A 16,233-nucleotide genomic window follows, 5' to 3' on the forward strand; every position below is an offset into this window, starting at 1 on the left:
TAATTTGAGGAGAAAAATTCTCCACAGGGATTTGATTGAATATAAAGACACATAAACTCACCTGTTCATGAGATTTTAACTTTTCTTTCATAAGATCAGAATTTCTTTTTAGTTGTTCATTTTCACCTGTGTAAAAATCATCAAAGAGCATCCTAATATATAGCACTTTTCAATTAACTGGAAATATGTTTAACATAAAAAGTTTTCATTCATATATGTGCTCAACACATGAATATGGTATCTGCTTACACATCAGGCTCTGTGCATGACATTGGAAATGCTGAAATAAAAAAATAATGGCTCTTCAAAAAATTTAGAGCCTAGTGGCAGGAAAGACGTGTTTAGTTATGATATGCTATGATCATTGTTCTGTAATAGAAGTGTGGCTGAAAGTGGTGGGGAGCTTGGAAGGAAAAACTTAGATCAGCTTAAAGTCAGGAAAGGGTTTATAGAAGAGGATCCACTTGAGTTGAGACTTACATGGTAAGTTAGAGAGGTGCATACAGATACTGAAAACAGCACAGAAGACTTTACACTTGAATGAATGTAGCATATTTAGAAAAATTAAAATTCAAGTACAGTATTGTTGGAGTGTATATTGTGAAGAGAATGTATTAAAGGAGCTGGGGATATATCCTAATGGAGGTAGACATATTCTATATGAATTATTTTGAATTTCATTTTATAAGTTATAAAGTCACCAAAGATTTTGAACAGTGAGGTGAAATTATTAGTTACATGTTGCAAAGATTATCCTACAATGTAGAGGATGAATGGGAGGGTTTTGCTCCTAGAGCAATGTAAGTAATGATAGATCAACTAGTAGAGGACTAGGTTAGGCCAGGGCAGTAGAAGACAAAAGGAAAATAAAGCTAACTATTTAGAGGATAGAATTGCCATGAGACTTAGTGATTGGCTGGATAATAGAGGCAAAATAGAGAGAGGAAACTTTGCCTTCTAGGTTTCTCATCTCCATAGTTGAAAGATGTTCATCAGTTTGGGGAAAAGTAAAAGGGTAGGGATGAAGTGGTGAATATAGATCTTTATCATGCTAAATTTGAAACATTTGAGATATCCAGGAGAACATTTCTAACAGGTTGAGGAACATTCAGAAGTGGCCAAAAGAAGTCTGTCCTATAAAAGAGACTAAGAAGTATGAAGAGATGCAGGAAAGGATGTTACTATGAAAAGAGGTTAAGAGGGTTGTAATCGATGGCAATAAATGCAATAAAAAGATCAACTGAAAGAACTTTGAATCTGAGAACCCTGGGAGATACCCACTTATAATAAGTTGAGGTCTAGGTGAGGGTGAGGAAATGGAGATACTGATTGCAGATCTTCCTTGAGATTTGATTGTAAAAGGAAAGAGTGAAGGTAAGTGAAAGGAATAAACCCAAAGTTAAGGAAACTTTGTCTTCTTGTTTGTTTAAAAGATGGAAGACATCTGAACTGTTTAAATGCTGAGAGGAATGGCCAATAGAAAGAGAAATGAAAGGAAAGGGGCAAGTTGAAGATAGAACATCCCAGAATAGAGAGGTGAAGAGAGATGAGAGATAAACCTAAGGGGAGAAGTTAACTTTGGATAGGAAGAATGATTTTCTTTTTTCTAAGCTAAGGAGGAAGGAAGTAAGGATATATCTGGTTATGAATACTCTGGAGGAGGTGCAGTGGGAAGAAGGGGTGGTAGATGACAAGAAATGAGGTAGTTTATGTCTGACAGCTTTCATCTTTTCCCCTGTGAAGTAGAAAGTAAAGTGGGCTGAAAGATAAATATTTAAAATTATGGGCTTAAAGAGTGAAAATTTGAAAAGCCAGGATAAAGTAAGTATATTGGTGAAACTGGGAGTTGTAAATTAATGAGTATCTAATATGAGATTTTTCACCAATAGCCTTTATTAGCTGTAGTTTTGTAAATAAAATAAGTGTGTGGTTGGGTTGATCTATATTTGAGGATTAGTATGCTTTCTATTGCAGAATGGGTGAGGGAAACAAAACTACTGTCAAAAGAGAACATAAGTGATACCCTAAGCTGGATATCTAACCTAAAAAGAAAGGGAGATTTTATTTTTCAGCAACATTATTGAGTTGTATTTATATAATGCCTTTTCATGTAAAACTTAAATAATGAAAAAATTAATATGATTTTGCATAGTTAATTTGTCCTATTTCATACCTATCATAATTTTTGTTTTAAAATTTTTATTATAGTTTATTTACAATATTCCTTCAAATTCTGCTAATACAGTGAAGTGACCAAGCCATATATATACACACACATGTTTTTATTTTTTCTTTTTTTTGGCCTTTTTAGGGCCACACCCATGGCATATGGAGATTCCCAAACTAGGAGTCAAATCGGAGCTATAGCCGCTGGCCTATACCACAGTCACAGCAATACCAGATCCGAGCCACATCTGTAACCCAGACCACGGCTCATGGCAATGGCAGATCCTTTACCTACTGAGTGAAGCCAGGGATTGACCCTGCATCCTCATGGATACTAGTCAGATTCATTTCTGCTGGGCCATGATGGGAACTCCCATTCTTTTTTTTTTTTTTTTCATACTATCTTCCATCATGTCCTAACCCAAGAGACTATACACAGTTCCCTGTGCTGTACAAGTATGACCCCATTACCCATCTGTTTTGAATGTAATAGTTTGCATCTACCACCCCAAACTCTTTCTCTCCCTACTCCCCACAGCAAACAGAAGTCTGCTCTCCAAGTCCATGATCTGTGTCTATTTTTTAGATACAGAACCATTTGTACTGTATTTTATCACATATCACCATATAAGTGACATCATATGATATATGTCTTTTTCTGACTTACTTCACTTAGCATGAGAATCTCTAGTTCCATCCATGTTGCTGCAAATCGCATTATTTTGTCCTTTTTATGGATGTGTAGTATTCCATCACATATGTATATACATACCATATTTTCTTAATCTTTTCATCTGTTGATGGACATTTGGGTTGTTTCCATGTCTTGGCTATTGTGATAGTGCTAGGGATGCATCTATCTTTTTGAGTGAAAATTTTGTTTAGATACATGCCCAGGAGTGGGACTGCTGGATCATATATTAGTTCTATATTTAGTTTTCTGAGGTACCTCCATACTGTTTTCCACAGTGGTGGTACCAATTTACATTCCCACCAACAGTGAAGGTGGGTTTCTTTTCTCCACATCCTCTCCAGCATTTGTTATTTGTTAACTTGTTAATGATGGCCATTCTGACTGGTGTGAGGTGGTACCTCATTGCAGTTTTGATTTGTATTTCTCTAATAATTAGTGATGTTGAGCATTTTTCATGTGTGTGCTGGCCATCTGTATGTCTTCTTTGGAGAAATGTCTATTTAGGTCTTCTGTCCATTTTTTGATTGGGTCGTTTTTTTGCTGTTGAGTTGTATGACTTGTTTGTGTATTTTGGAGATTAAGACCTTGTCTTTTGCATCATTTGCAAAGATTACCTCTCACTCTGTGGGTTGTTTTTTCATTTTTTAATGGTTTCCATTAAAAGGATGTGCAAAAGCTGGTAAGTTTGATTAGGTTACATTGGTTTATTTTTGTCTTTATCATCATTATTCTAGGAAGTGGACCAGATAAGATGTTGCTGAGATTTATGTCAAATAGCATTCTGCCTATGTTTTCCTCTAGGAGTTTTATAATATCTGGCCTTATATTTATGTAATCCATTGTAAGTTTATTTTTGTGTATAGTGTTAGAAAATGTTCCAATTTCATTCTTTTACATGTAGCTGTCCAATTTTCCCAGAACCACTTATTGAAGAGACTGTTTTTCCTCCACTGTATGTTCTTGCCTCCTTTGTCATAAATTAATTGACCATAGGTGCTTGGTTTATTTCTTGTCTTTCTATCCTGTTCCATTGATCTATATTTCTGTTTTTGTGCCAGGACCACACTATTTTGATGACTATGGCTTAGAGTATTGTCTGAAGTCAGGGAGCCTGATTCTTCTAGTTCTGTTTTTTCTTTTCAAAATTGCTTTGGCTATTTAGAGTCTTTTGTGTTTCCACACAAATTTTAAAATATTTTTTCTAGTTCTATGAAGAATGTCATTGATAATATGATAGGGATTGCATTGAATCTGTAGATTGCCTTAGATAGTATAGTCATTTTGACAATATAGGTTCTTCCAATCCAAGAGCATGGTATATCTTTCCATCTGTTTGTGTCATCTTTGATTTCTTTCTTCAGCATGTTATATTTTTCAGAGTACAGGTCTTTTGTCTCTTTAGGTAGGTTTATTCCTAGGTGTTTTATTCTTTTTGATGCGATGGTAAATGGGATGATCTCCTGAATTTATCTTTCTGATCTTTCATTGTTAGTATATAGAAATGCAGTTGATTTCTGTGTATTAATTTTGTATCCTGCAACTTTACCAAATTCATTGATGAGTTCTAATAGTTTTCTTGTGGTGTCTTTAGGATTTTCTATGTATAGTATTATGTTGTCTGTAAACAGTGATAGTTTTACTTGTTCTTTTCCAATTTGCATTCCTTTTATTTCTTTTTCTTTGATTGCCATGGCTAATACTTCCAAAACTATGTTAAGTAACAGTGGTGAAAGTAGACATCCTTGTCTTGATCCTGATCCTTTCAGTTTTTCACCATTGAGAATGATGTTAGCTGTGGGTTTGTCATATAGAGCTTTTGTTATGTTGAGGTAGGTTCCCTCTCTGCCCACTTTCTGGAAAGTTTTTAATCAGAAATGGGTGTTGAATTTTGTCAAAAGCTTTTTCTGCATCTATTCAGATGAGTGTATGGTTTTTATTTTTCAGTTTGTTGATGTGGTGTATTACACTGATTGATTTGCACATATTGAAGAATGCTTGCATCCCTGGGATTAATCCTACTTGATTATGGTGTATGAGCTTTTAAATATATATTTGGATGAAGTTTGCTATTATTTCATTGAGGATTTTTGCATCTATGTTCATTAGTGATATTGGCCTGTAGTTTTCTTTTTCTATGGTATCTTTGTCTGGTTTCAGTATCAGGGCAATGGTGACTTCATAGAATGTTCTTGGGAGTGTTCCTTCCTCTGCAATTTTTTGGAAGAGTTTCAGAAGCATAGATGTGAACTCTTCTTTGAATGTTTGATAGAATTCACCTGTGAAAACATCAGGTCCTGGAATTTTGGTTTTTGGAAGTTTTAAAATTATATTTTTAATTTCAGTGCTTGTGATTGGTATATTCATATTTTCTATATTTCCTGGTTCAGTCTTGGTAGGTTGTACCTTTGTAAGAATATGTCAGTTTTTTCTAGGTTATCTATTTTATTGGCATACAGTTGCTCATGGTAGTCTCTTCTGGTCCTTTTTATTTGTGTTGTCAGTTGTAACTTCTACTTTTTCCTTTCTAATTTTATTGATTTGAACCATCTCCTGTTTCTTTTTTCTTTTCTTTTTTCCCTTTAGCCACAGGCTTTATTGTTTGAATATCTGCAGCTATTATTCTACTTACAAATCTTAATTTTTTACAAAGCCCTATATATTATACAGTTCAATCCCTTCACTGTCCCTGTTATCCCACATTTTCATGAAGAGGTATTTCCCCAAATCACAATCTGCCTGATTGTGTGTAAAGGAGTCTTTTAGAGGCTTCCCTCCCTGCCCCAACACTCCCATTTTGTGGTATGAAGTCTAGCTGTGACTCCACTTTGATTTTGAGGATTGCTATGTCCTCAGTGTGAGAATTTAATGTTAACTAAAAAATAAGTGATCCCTGCAGACTTCCTCACTTCATGCCACTGAGGGTGTTTTATACAGTCTGAATCCACACATGGGCCAGAGGGGTTGCCCTTTGAGAGGAGAACTTCTCAGTCTTTACATTGAAGTACTTCTCCAAGATGAATTATTTCTAAGTATGTTTTAATGTTCCTCAGCATTCTTTGGTATTTCTGAGAAGTCATCTTCTTTCCTGTTTCAGTGTTTCCCCTTTCACTGAGTTCCTTGTGCATGTCTAGCCTGGTGCTGGGCTGAATAATTGTTAACAGTGACTACAGTCCTGGTGCTTCTCCACAGGGAGTTGGCTCCCATTTAACAATCGTTATCAGTGAAGAACAAGGGGTTATCCTCTGCCCAAGTTGTCTAGGTCTTTTGAGTTGAGAGCTGTTGCTAAAAACATGCATATTAGATTTACAGAGTGAGTCTGCCATGTTCCCTGGGGTCAGGCCATGACTGAAGGCTTTGCCACAGGGACAACACACACATGATCTCCTTCCTTGTGTCAAAGCCTGTTGGGACTGAGGAGAATGATGCCTGAAGCAGCTTTCATTTTGATTGCAGAGGATGCTGCCATAATGGGTATGTACTGTGATGTGTTTAAATACTAAAGCTATGACTGATGTTTCCTCCACTCCCCTGACATTTGTGCCATGTCACCCCAGGTCAGACTGTCTCCTGAGGGCTCCCTGATCTTCTCTTCCATGCTGTGTTCCCTCATGTTGTCTGAGGGAAGAGCTGTGACTGAAGTGTTTCCCACAGAGCTGATACTCATAGGGCTGCTCTCCAGTGTGGGTTCTGTCATGTCGTCTCAGATGATCAAACTGACTGAAGGCCCTCCCACATGGCTGGCATTCATAGGGTTTCTCTCCTGTGTCTCTCCCATTTTTTCTGATGCGCCTGCCTAAAGGTTTATCAATTTTGCTGATCTTTTCAAAGAACCAACTTTTGGTGTCATTAATCTTCTTTATTGTTTACTTTGTCTCTATGTCAGTAATTTCTGCTCTAATCTTTTGGTTTCTTTCCTTCTACTAATTTTGGGCTTTGTTCTTCCTTCTCTAGATTTTTTAGGTGGAAGGTTAGGTGTTTTTTTTACTTGAGTTTTTTCTTCTTTCCTGAGATAAGATTGTATTGCTATCTACTTCCCTCTTGGAACTACTTTTGCTTTGTCCCATAGGTTTCGGATTGTATCCTCACTGTCATTTTTCTCTAAGTATCTTTTGATTTCCTCTTTGATTTCTTCAATCTCTTAGTTGTTTAGTAGCATATTGTTTAGTTTCCAGGAGTTAGTGTTTTTTTGCTGTTTTTTTCTTACAGTTGATTTTTAGTCTTCTCGTATTGTGTTCAGAGAAAATGATTGAAATAATTTTGAATTTTTAAAATTTACCAAGGCTTTATCTGTGGGCCCAAGATGTGATCTATCCTGAAGACTGTTCCATGTGCACTTAAGAAGAATGTATATTCTTCTGCTTTGGTTCTGTAAGTATCAGTTATGTCTATCTGGTGTAGTGTCATTTAAGGCCTGTGTTTCCTTGTTGATTTTTTCTGTCTAGATGATCTGTCCATTGCTGTATGTGGGGTATTAAAGTCCCCCACTCTTATTGTGTTGCTGTCAATTTCTCCTTTTGTGACTGTTATCAGTTGCCTTATATGTTATGGTGCTCCTATGTTGGGTACATATATATTTACAATTGTTATATCTTCTTCCTTGGACTGATCCTTCAATCATTATGTAACATCCTTCTTTGTCTTGTGATTTTTATTTTAAAATATATTTTGTCTGATGTGAGTATTGCTACTCCTGCTGTTTTATGATTTCCTTTTGCATGTAATACTTTCTTCCATTCCCCTCACTTTAAGTCTGTATGTGTGGGTCTCTTGTAAACAACATATATATGGGTCTTATTTTTGTATCCATTCAGCCAGTCTGTTTCTTTTAGTTGGAGCATTTAATCCATTTACATTCAATGTAATTATGGATAAGTATGTTCTTATTGCCATTTTCTTAATTTTTTTTGATGGTTGTTTTGGTTCTTTTTTCTTTCCTTCCTTTTTTTGCCCTCTCTTGTGATTTGCTGACCATATTTATTGTCATGCTTGGACTGCTTTTTCTTTTTTATGTAAGTGTCCATTACAGTTTTTTGATTTGTGGTACATATATATATCTTTCTAGGGCTGCACCCGCAGCATATGGAGATTCCCAAGCTAGGGGTCCAATTGGAGCTGTAGCCACCCGCCTACACCACAGCCATAGCAACACAGGATCTGAGCCACATCTGTGACCTACACCACAGCTCACAGCTATGCCATATCCTTAATAGTGAGGCCAGGGGTCAAACCCACATCCTCATGGATGCTAGTCAGGTTCATTAACTGCTGAGCCACGATGGGAACTCCCCCATTATATTTTGATATAACTATCTCTATGTATGCAGAACTGTTTCTGGTTGCTGTTCTCTTAATTTCAGATGCCATTTTAATGTTCTGCATTTGTCATCTCCTCATGTTTGCTTGTTTTGATGTCATATTTATCCATGGGTGATTTCTACTATTATATTATCTTTGTCTTTACCAGTGAGCTTTCTCATTTGGAATACTCTTATTTCTAATGGCAGCTTTTCCTTTTCTGCTTAGAGAAGTTCCTTTAGTAGTTGCTCTAGAGCTGGTTTGGAGGTATTGAATTCTCTCAACTTTTACTTGTCTGAAAAGCTTTTGATTTCTCCATCAAATCTGAGTAAGAGGTTTGCTGATTAGAGTATTCTTGGTTCTAGGTTCCTCCTCTTCATCACCTCAAATATATCTTGCCATTCCCTTCAGGTCTGTAGAGTTTCTGCTGAAAAATCAGCTGTTATTCTTAAGGGGGTTCCCTTGTATGTTATTTGTTGCTTTTCCCTTGTGGATTTTTTTGTTTGTCTTTTCAGGGCTGTACCCATGGCATATGGAAGTTCCCAGGCTAGGGGTCGAATTGGAGCTGTAGCTGCTGGCCCATTCCACAGCCGTATGACATTCCCTCTCCTGAAGATGGATGGCTCCAGGGAGGTGGCAGTGTTCCACAGTTCAAAGGGCTGCTTTTGTAGCATGCAGGGGCAGCAGTGGCTCCTGTGACCCCCAACTGCTGCCAGGTAGCTTTCAGGACTATTTTGTGTAGCTGGCAATGTCATCAGCTGCTCCCACTGTCCCTCCCTTTGTCAGGGTGGCTCTTGGGGTTGCTCTCTGTAGCTGTAGGAGCAGGTGCTATTCTGTAGCCACTCCTCTTGTTTGGCCACTCTATGTATCTCTGTCTGTCCCAGAGATCTGACTGCTCCCTAACTGTTGCTAAAAGGCTCTTTTCTGTAGCTGCAGGACATGCACTTCTGGTGGTGCCTCCCCCTGCTTGTCTGTGGCAGGAGTGCTATCTGTAGCTGCTGAGGATAGGAATGTGGAAAAATGGGCCTCTCACAGCTCCTTTGGTATAGAAGCAGCACCACTGGCACAGACCCCTGTAGAGCCAGTGGCAGGAGCCATGGAGCTTGTGGTTTTCTCTGGCTGGGCAGTTTGTGACTCCCACAGGGAACATGCTTTGTTGGTGATTCTTTTAGCATAGAAGGAGTGCCACTGGCATGGACCCCTGCAGATCCACTGGCAGGAGCCGTGGAGTTTGTGTTATTCCCTAGGTGGTTACTCTGCCCTCTCCAAGTTCTCTGTAGCCTAAGGGTAGGGCTGCTCCCCAGCTGTTGCTAGGCAGCTGCTGCTGCCAGGTAGCTCCCAGAGCTGAAGCAGACAGTATCCTGCAACCTTAGAGCATGCACAGGGAACAAGGTGATGTATCCTGCCCCTTCCCCCCAGCACTCTCAAACAATGGTGCTTAGCCTCAAAGCCCAACTGGGTTGCCTCAATTTATGGCCTCAGGTATGGTCACCTAATAATCTAATCATTCAGTCTGTTTTTGCTCGGCCAACCCCAGTTTTTTCCCCACATGGCTAGCCCTAGCTCTCTCTTTTAGTTTGATCTCTAAGGCCAGAATTTAAGTTCTTGACCCCTGCTGGCACCAGAATATGGTTTTTGGTTGCCATAGCACTGACTGTGGAGGATTGTTTCCTTTTTAACTGCTTCACCCTGGTCACTGTGTACTCCTCCAGTATTCTTAAGCTCTTCCTCTGTCCCAGCAGATTTCCTCACTAGTAGGGGGACTTCCCAGTGTGCAGGAGCATTTCCTCTTTCCAGCTCCCTCCTAGGGATGGAGTGGGACTCATCTCTCTTCTTTTCTCTTCTTTCCTTTATCCTATATGGTTTCCTGAAGTTTTTCTTGCTCAATCATAATCCCAAGGTCTTTTGTCAGTGTTTAGCAAATTTTCTGTGGGAATAGTTCCACATGTAGATGCAATCTCAATGTATTTGTGGGAGTAGGTGAGCCTCATGTCATACTATTATGCCATCTTCCTTCTCATTTGTCTTTTCTTTTTTTTTTTTTTTAATGGGTTCCTTTGCTGTCCAAAAGCCTGTAAGTTTAATTAGGTCCCATTTGTTTATTTTTGTTTTTATTTCTAATTGCCTTGGGAGACTGACCTAAGAAAACATTTGCATTGTTGATGTCAGAGAATGTTTTGCCTATATTCTCTTCTAGGAGTTTTATGGTGTCTTAATTTAATCTTTAAGCCACTTTGAGTTTATTTTTGTGTATGGTGTGAGAGTGTGTTCTAGTTTCATTGCATGACTTTCTGAAGAGACTATATTTTTCCCATTTTATATTCTTGTGTCCTTTGTCAAAGATTAGTTGAACTGCTTTTGCAGCATCCCATAGATTTTAAATGGTTATGTTTTCATTATCACTTGTCTCAAGGTATTTTTAAATTTTCTTTTTGATTTCCTTGTTGACCCACTAGCTTTTTAGTAGCATGTTGTTTAGTCTCCATGTATTCATTATCTTCTCATTTTATTTACAGTGGTTGCTTGCTAGTTTTATGCCATTGTGGTCAGAGAAGATGTTTGGAATAATTTCTATACTCTTAAATTAAAAAAAAATCTTTTTAGGGCCACACCCAGAACATATTGAAGTTCCCAGGCTACACGTCGAATCAGAACTGTAGCTGCTGGCCTACACCACAGCCACAGCAGTGCAGGATCTGAGCCGCATCTGCGACCCACACCATAGCTTATGGCAATACCAGATTCTTAACCCACTAAGCGAGGCCAGGGATTGAACCTGCATCCTCCTGGATGCTTGTCTGATTCATTTCTGCTGAGTTACGATGGGAATACCTCCTAGATTTTTTTTCATCTTTTTTTAGGGCTGCACCCACAGAATATGGACATTCCCAGGCTAGGGGTCGAATTGGAGCTAAAGGTGCTAGTGTACACCACAGCCACAATAATGCCAGATCTGAGCTGCATCAGTGAACTACTCAAGACAATGCTGGATCCTTAACCCACTGAGCAAGGCCAGGGATAGAACCTGCATCCTCATGGATACTAGTTGGGTTTGCTACTGCTGAGCCACGATGGGAACTCTTTAATTTGTTGAAATTAGTTTTGTGCCTCAGTATGTGGTCAGTCCTAGAGAATGTTCCATGTGCACTTGAAAAGAATGTATATTCTGTTTTTTTTTTTCTGATGTATTGTCCTGAAAATATCAATTGAGTCTAACTGTTCTACTGTATCATTTAGGATCTTTATTGCCTTACTAATTTTCTGTCTGAAAGATCTGTCCATTGATGCAGGTGGGTTGTTAAAGTCTCCTACTATTATTGTATTCCCATGAATTTCTTCTTTTATGTCTGTTAGTATATGTTGTATCTACTTGGGTGCTCCTATATTAGGGGCACAGATGTTGATGAGCATAATATCCTCTTCTTAAATTGGTCCTTTTATCATTAAATAGTATCCTTCTTTGTCTTTCTTTATGGTCTTTGTTTTAAAGTCTATTTTGTCTAATATGAGTATTGCAACTCCTGCTTTCCTATCTTTTCCATTTGCTGGAAATATCTTTTTCCATCCCATCACTTTAAATTTATATGTGTCTTTTGCCCTAAGGTGAATCTCTTGTAGGCAGTATATTGTAGGGTCTTTTTTTTTTTTTTCAATCCAGTCTGCCACTCTATGTCTTTTGATTTGAGCATTCAGTCCATTGACATGTAAGGTAATTATTTAAATAAATGTATTTATTGCCATTTTAAAGCTTGCTTTCCAGTTGATTCTATGTCTCTCCTTTGTTCCTTTCTTTTTCTCTTTTGGTTGGATAATTTTATTTTATGCTTACATCCTCTGCTTTTTTTTTTTTTTTTTGTGAATGTATTGTTTGCTTTTGATTTGTGGTTGTCCTGTTTTTCAAGTATGTTAGCCCATTCCTATATCTACTTGATTTAGACTGATAGCCATATAGGCTCAAATACATTCTAAAGACAAGAGTCTAGATTTTCTTACTCTCCTTCCCACATTTTATGATTTTGATGTCCCTGTTTTACGTCTTCATGTTTATCCTTTTGTTGTTCCTTGTGTTTATCATTGCTTTCATAAGTAGTTTTTTTCTCTTCCTTTTTTGATCTGTATACTGGATTACTTAAGTGATTACTTTCCAATTGTGATTTCCTCCATCCTATATCTTCTTACTTCTTTCCTATTTAGAGGAGCCCTTTCAATATTTCTTTTAGAATGGGTTTAGTATTTCTGTATTCTTCTAATTTTTGTCTGAGAAATTCTTTATTTCTCTTATTTTCAATGATAACTGTGCTAAGTAGAGTATTCTAACTTGCAAAATTTTCCCATTTAGAACTTTGAATATATCTTGACAATCTCTTCTTTCTTTGAATATATCTTGTAGAGAAATCAGCTGATACCTTTACAGGGGTTCCCTTATAATTAACTGTTGTTTTTCTCGTGCTGCCTTAGAATCCTTTCTTTAATTTTGCCATTTTGTATGTCTATTTGGGTTCAACTTGTTTGGGGTCCTTTGTTCTTTCTGTATCTGGATATCTGTTTCCTTCTTTAGATTTGGAAAGTTTTCAGCCATAATTTCTTAAAATACATTTTCAATACCCTTTTCTTTTTCTTCTCCTTCTGGAATCCCTATTATGCATAGATTGGCACACTTTATATTATCCCACAGATCTCTTATATTGCTTTCATTTTTTTAAATTTGGTTTTCTGTCTGCTGTTCTGATTGGGTGATTCTATCTTCCAAATCACTTATTCATTCCTCTGCATTATTCATTCTGCCGTTCAATGTCTTTAACTCAGCTTTCATCTCTGCAAATGAATTTTCTAATTTATCTTGGCTCATCCTTATAGTTTCTAGGTCCTTTGTAATTTGCATTACTTTTTTTTTGGTCTTTTTTAGGGCCACACCCATGGCATATGGAAGTTCCCAGGCTAGGGGTTGAATTGCAGCTGCAGTTGCTGGCCTAAACCATGGTCACACCAATGCCAGATCCAAGCCACATCTGTGACCTACACCACAGCTCATGGCAATGCCAGATCCTTAACCATTTGAGCAAGGTCAGGGATTGAACCTGCGTCCTCATGGATACTAGTCAGATTAGTTTCTGCTGAGCCACAATGGGAACTCCCTGCATTACCACTGATATCCATTCTTAGAATATCCATTCTTAATCCTTTAATATTCCCATTATCTCCTTTTTGAACTCAATATCTGCTAGACTGCATAGGTCTGTATCATTGTTTGCTCCTTCAGGAGAATTCTCCCAGTCTTTTTTTTTTCTTCTTCTTTTTATAGCCACACCTGCATCATATGAAAGTACCTGGGCTAGGGGTCAAACGAGCTGCAGCTGCAGGCCTAAGCCAAAGCCATGGCAATACCAGATACCAGCCACACTTGCAAACTACACTGCAGCTTGTGGCAACACTGAATCCTTAACCCACTGAGCAAGCCCAGGGATCCTCACAGACACTATGTTGGGTTCTTAACCTATTGAGCCACAACAGAAACTTCAGAATTCTCCTGTTCTTTTAATTGGCAGTAGTTCCTGTGCATCTTCATTTTGCTTGTATTTTTCTTACTCTGAGTTGAGTTTAGGGAAAACAATTATCTACTGTAGTCTTAGAGAGATATTTATATGCAGGAGCATCTCTGGGTAGCTTGTGGGGCTTACTATTTGTGTATGTGCATGCATGCTGCTTTTGATTTGGATTCTTGTTGTCTCCTCAATGTGTATGGGCCATTAAACTCTTCATAGGGGGTGTGCAGGTACATGGCTTGTGTGTGCTTCCAGGAAGGTGGGGGCAATGGGCTGCACCTGCAGGCAGCACCTAGTTGCTGAGCCCTTGGCAGTGGTAGGGACCTAAGGAGATGTGGGGATGGTAGGCTGCTCCTGGTTGTAAGGCCCTCAGCAGTGGAAGTCACCCTCATGGAGGTGGGGGAAGTGCCCAGAGCCCTTGGCAGCAACAATGGTTGGGTGTGTGTTCCCAGCAAGTTTAGGGCAGTGGGTGGTACTCGGCTGCAATACCTTCCACAGCAGTACCACCTGAGATGACTGGACTGCAGGTGGTGTCTATTTATAGGACCCTCAGTAGTGGTGGGCTGCACCCACTTCTGGAGTCCAAGATGGCTATGGTGGTTTGCACCTGCCCCTGTAGTCTGCACAAGAGGTGCTCTGCTGCTTGAGAGCTCACAGATACACAGAGAAAGAAGTTCCTATGGTGATCCCACCCCCATACCCTCTTGTACTCCCCAACAATGGTGCCTGGCTTCTCTGGAGGGCCTAGGCCTCCTCCTGCACTCCTGTGGCTGTGTTGCACCTCTCCATAGCCCCCTCAGGTTGTTTCCACACAGCCAACCCTAGTCCTTTCCCCAGAGCTGACCTCTGAAGCCCAAGTCACAGAGCCCAGCACCCTCCAAAGTATTTCATGCTGTGGTGTGCTGGGTTTTGGTACTGATGGTCTGTGTGGCTCTTTCTCTTGATTTTCCCTCCTCAAACCAGCTGCTTCACTTTTCTCAGGGGCTGATCTTCCTGTCAGGTAGCCACCCAGGGTATAAATTCCTTTCCTCTTTCATAGCTCCCTCTCAGAAGTGCTGGTCCTGTCCTGATACCTTTTATTCTCTTCTCTCTCTCTCTCTCTTGTCCTACCCAGTTATGTGGAGGGTTTCTTGGCCTTTTTGGAAGTCTGAGGTCTGCCGGCATTCAGTAGATGTTTCCTGTGAATTGTTCTACATACAGATTTTTTTTGATGTGTTTGTGGGAGAAGATGAGTGCCACATCCTAATCCTCTGCCATCTTGATCCCACCCTGTTTGTAGACTTTCTGATATTTGCCATTATGACTGCTGTGATGTGATATCTCACTGAGGTTTTGATGTGCATTTCTTTGATACTTAGCAATGTTGAAAATCTTTTCATGTGCCTGTTGGCCATCTGTATGTATTCTTTGGAGAAATGTCTATTTAGGTCTTCTGCCCATTTTTTGATTAGATTGTTTGGTTTTTTGATATTGAGCTGTTTGTATATTTTGGAAATTAATCCCTTGTTGGTCACATCATTTGCAAATATTTTCTCCCATTCTGTAGGTTGTCTTTTCATTTTGTTTATGGTTTCCTTTGCTGTGCAAAAGCTTTTAAGTTTAATTAGGTTCCATTGTTTATTTTTGTTTTTGTTTCCATTACTCTGGGAGATGGATCCAAAAAGATATTCCCGCAATTTATGTCAAAGACTGTCCTTCCTATGTTTTCCTCTAGGAGGTTTATTTAGGCTATTAATCCATTTTGAGTTTATTTTTGTATATGGTGTTAGAGAATGTTATAATTTCTTTCTTTTATGTACTTGTCCAGTTTTCTCAGAACTGCTTATTGAAGTGATTGTCTTTTCTCCATTGTGGTTTTTTTTTTTGTCTTCTTTGGTATACATAATTGACTATAAGTACATGGGTTTATTTCTAGGCTTTCTATCCTATTCCGTTAATCTATGTGTCTGTTTTTGTGCCAGCACCATACTGTTTTGATTACTGTAGCTGTACAGTATAGGCTGAAGTCAGAGAATGTGACTCCTGTTATACTCTTCTTTCTTAGTATTGTTTTGGTTATTCAGAATCTTTTGTGTCTCTGCACAAATTAAAACTTCTTTTTTCGCCCCAGTTCTGTGAAAAATGCCCTGGCAATTTGATAGGAATTTCATTCAATCTGTTGAGTGCCTGGGGTAGTATGGTCATTTTAACAATATTGATCCTTACAAACCAAAGTATGGTATATCTTTCCATCTGTTTGTGTCATCTTCAATTTCTTTCATCAGCATTTTATAGTTTTTAGAGTATAGATCTTTAGCCTCCTTAGGTAGGTTTATTCCTAGGTATTTTATATCTTTTTGATGCAATGGTAAATGGGGTTATTTATTTATCTTTCTGTTATTTTGTTGTTAGTGTATAGAAATGCAACGGATTTCTGTATATTAATTTTTTCTCCAGCAAACTTGCCGAAATCATTGAAACTAGTAATCTTCTGGTGGTTTCTTTAGGATATTCTCTTTTTTTTCTTTTCTTTTTTCCCCCAACTCTCTCTTAAAA

The 16,233-nt window shown here is 38.4% G+C and overlaps 1 protein-coding gene across 1 annotated transcript in view; it reads right to left on the bottom strand.

The window, feature by feature from the left end:
* Positions 1 to 16,233, bottom strand: part of CCDC152 (coiled-coil domain containing 152) — a 64,454-nt gene that overhangs the window by 26,207 nt on the left and 22,014 nt on the right. The window contains exon 3 of the mRNA XM_047766328.1: positions 62 to 126. Coding sequence (XP_047622284.1) covers positions 62 to 126 — 65 coding nt within the window. The remainder of the gene's footprint in view (positions 1 to 61; positions 127 to 16,233) is intronic.

This window comes from Phacochoerus africanus, chromosome 1 (assembly GCF_016906955.1).
Source record: "Phacochoerus africanus isolate WHEZ1 chromosome 1, ROS_Pafr_v1, whole genome shotgun sequence".
In the NCBI taxonomy this organism is placed as follows: domain Eukaryota; kingdom Metazoa; phylum Chordata; class Mammalia; order Artiodactyla; family Suidae; genus Phacochoerus; species Phacochoerus africanus.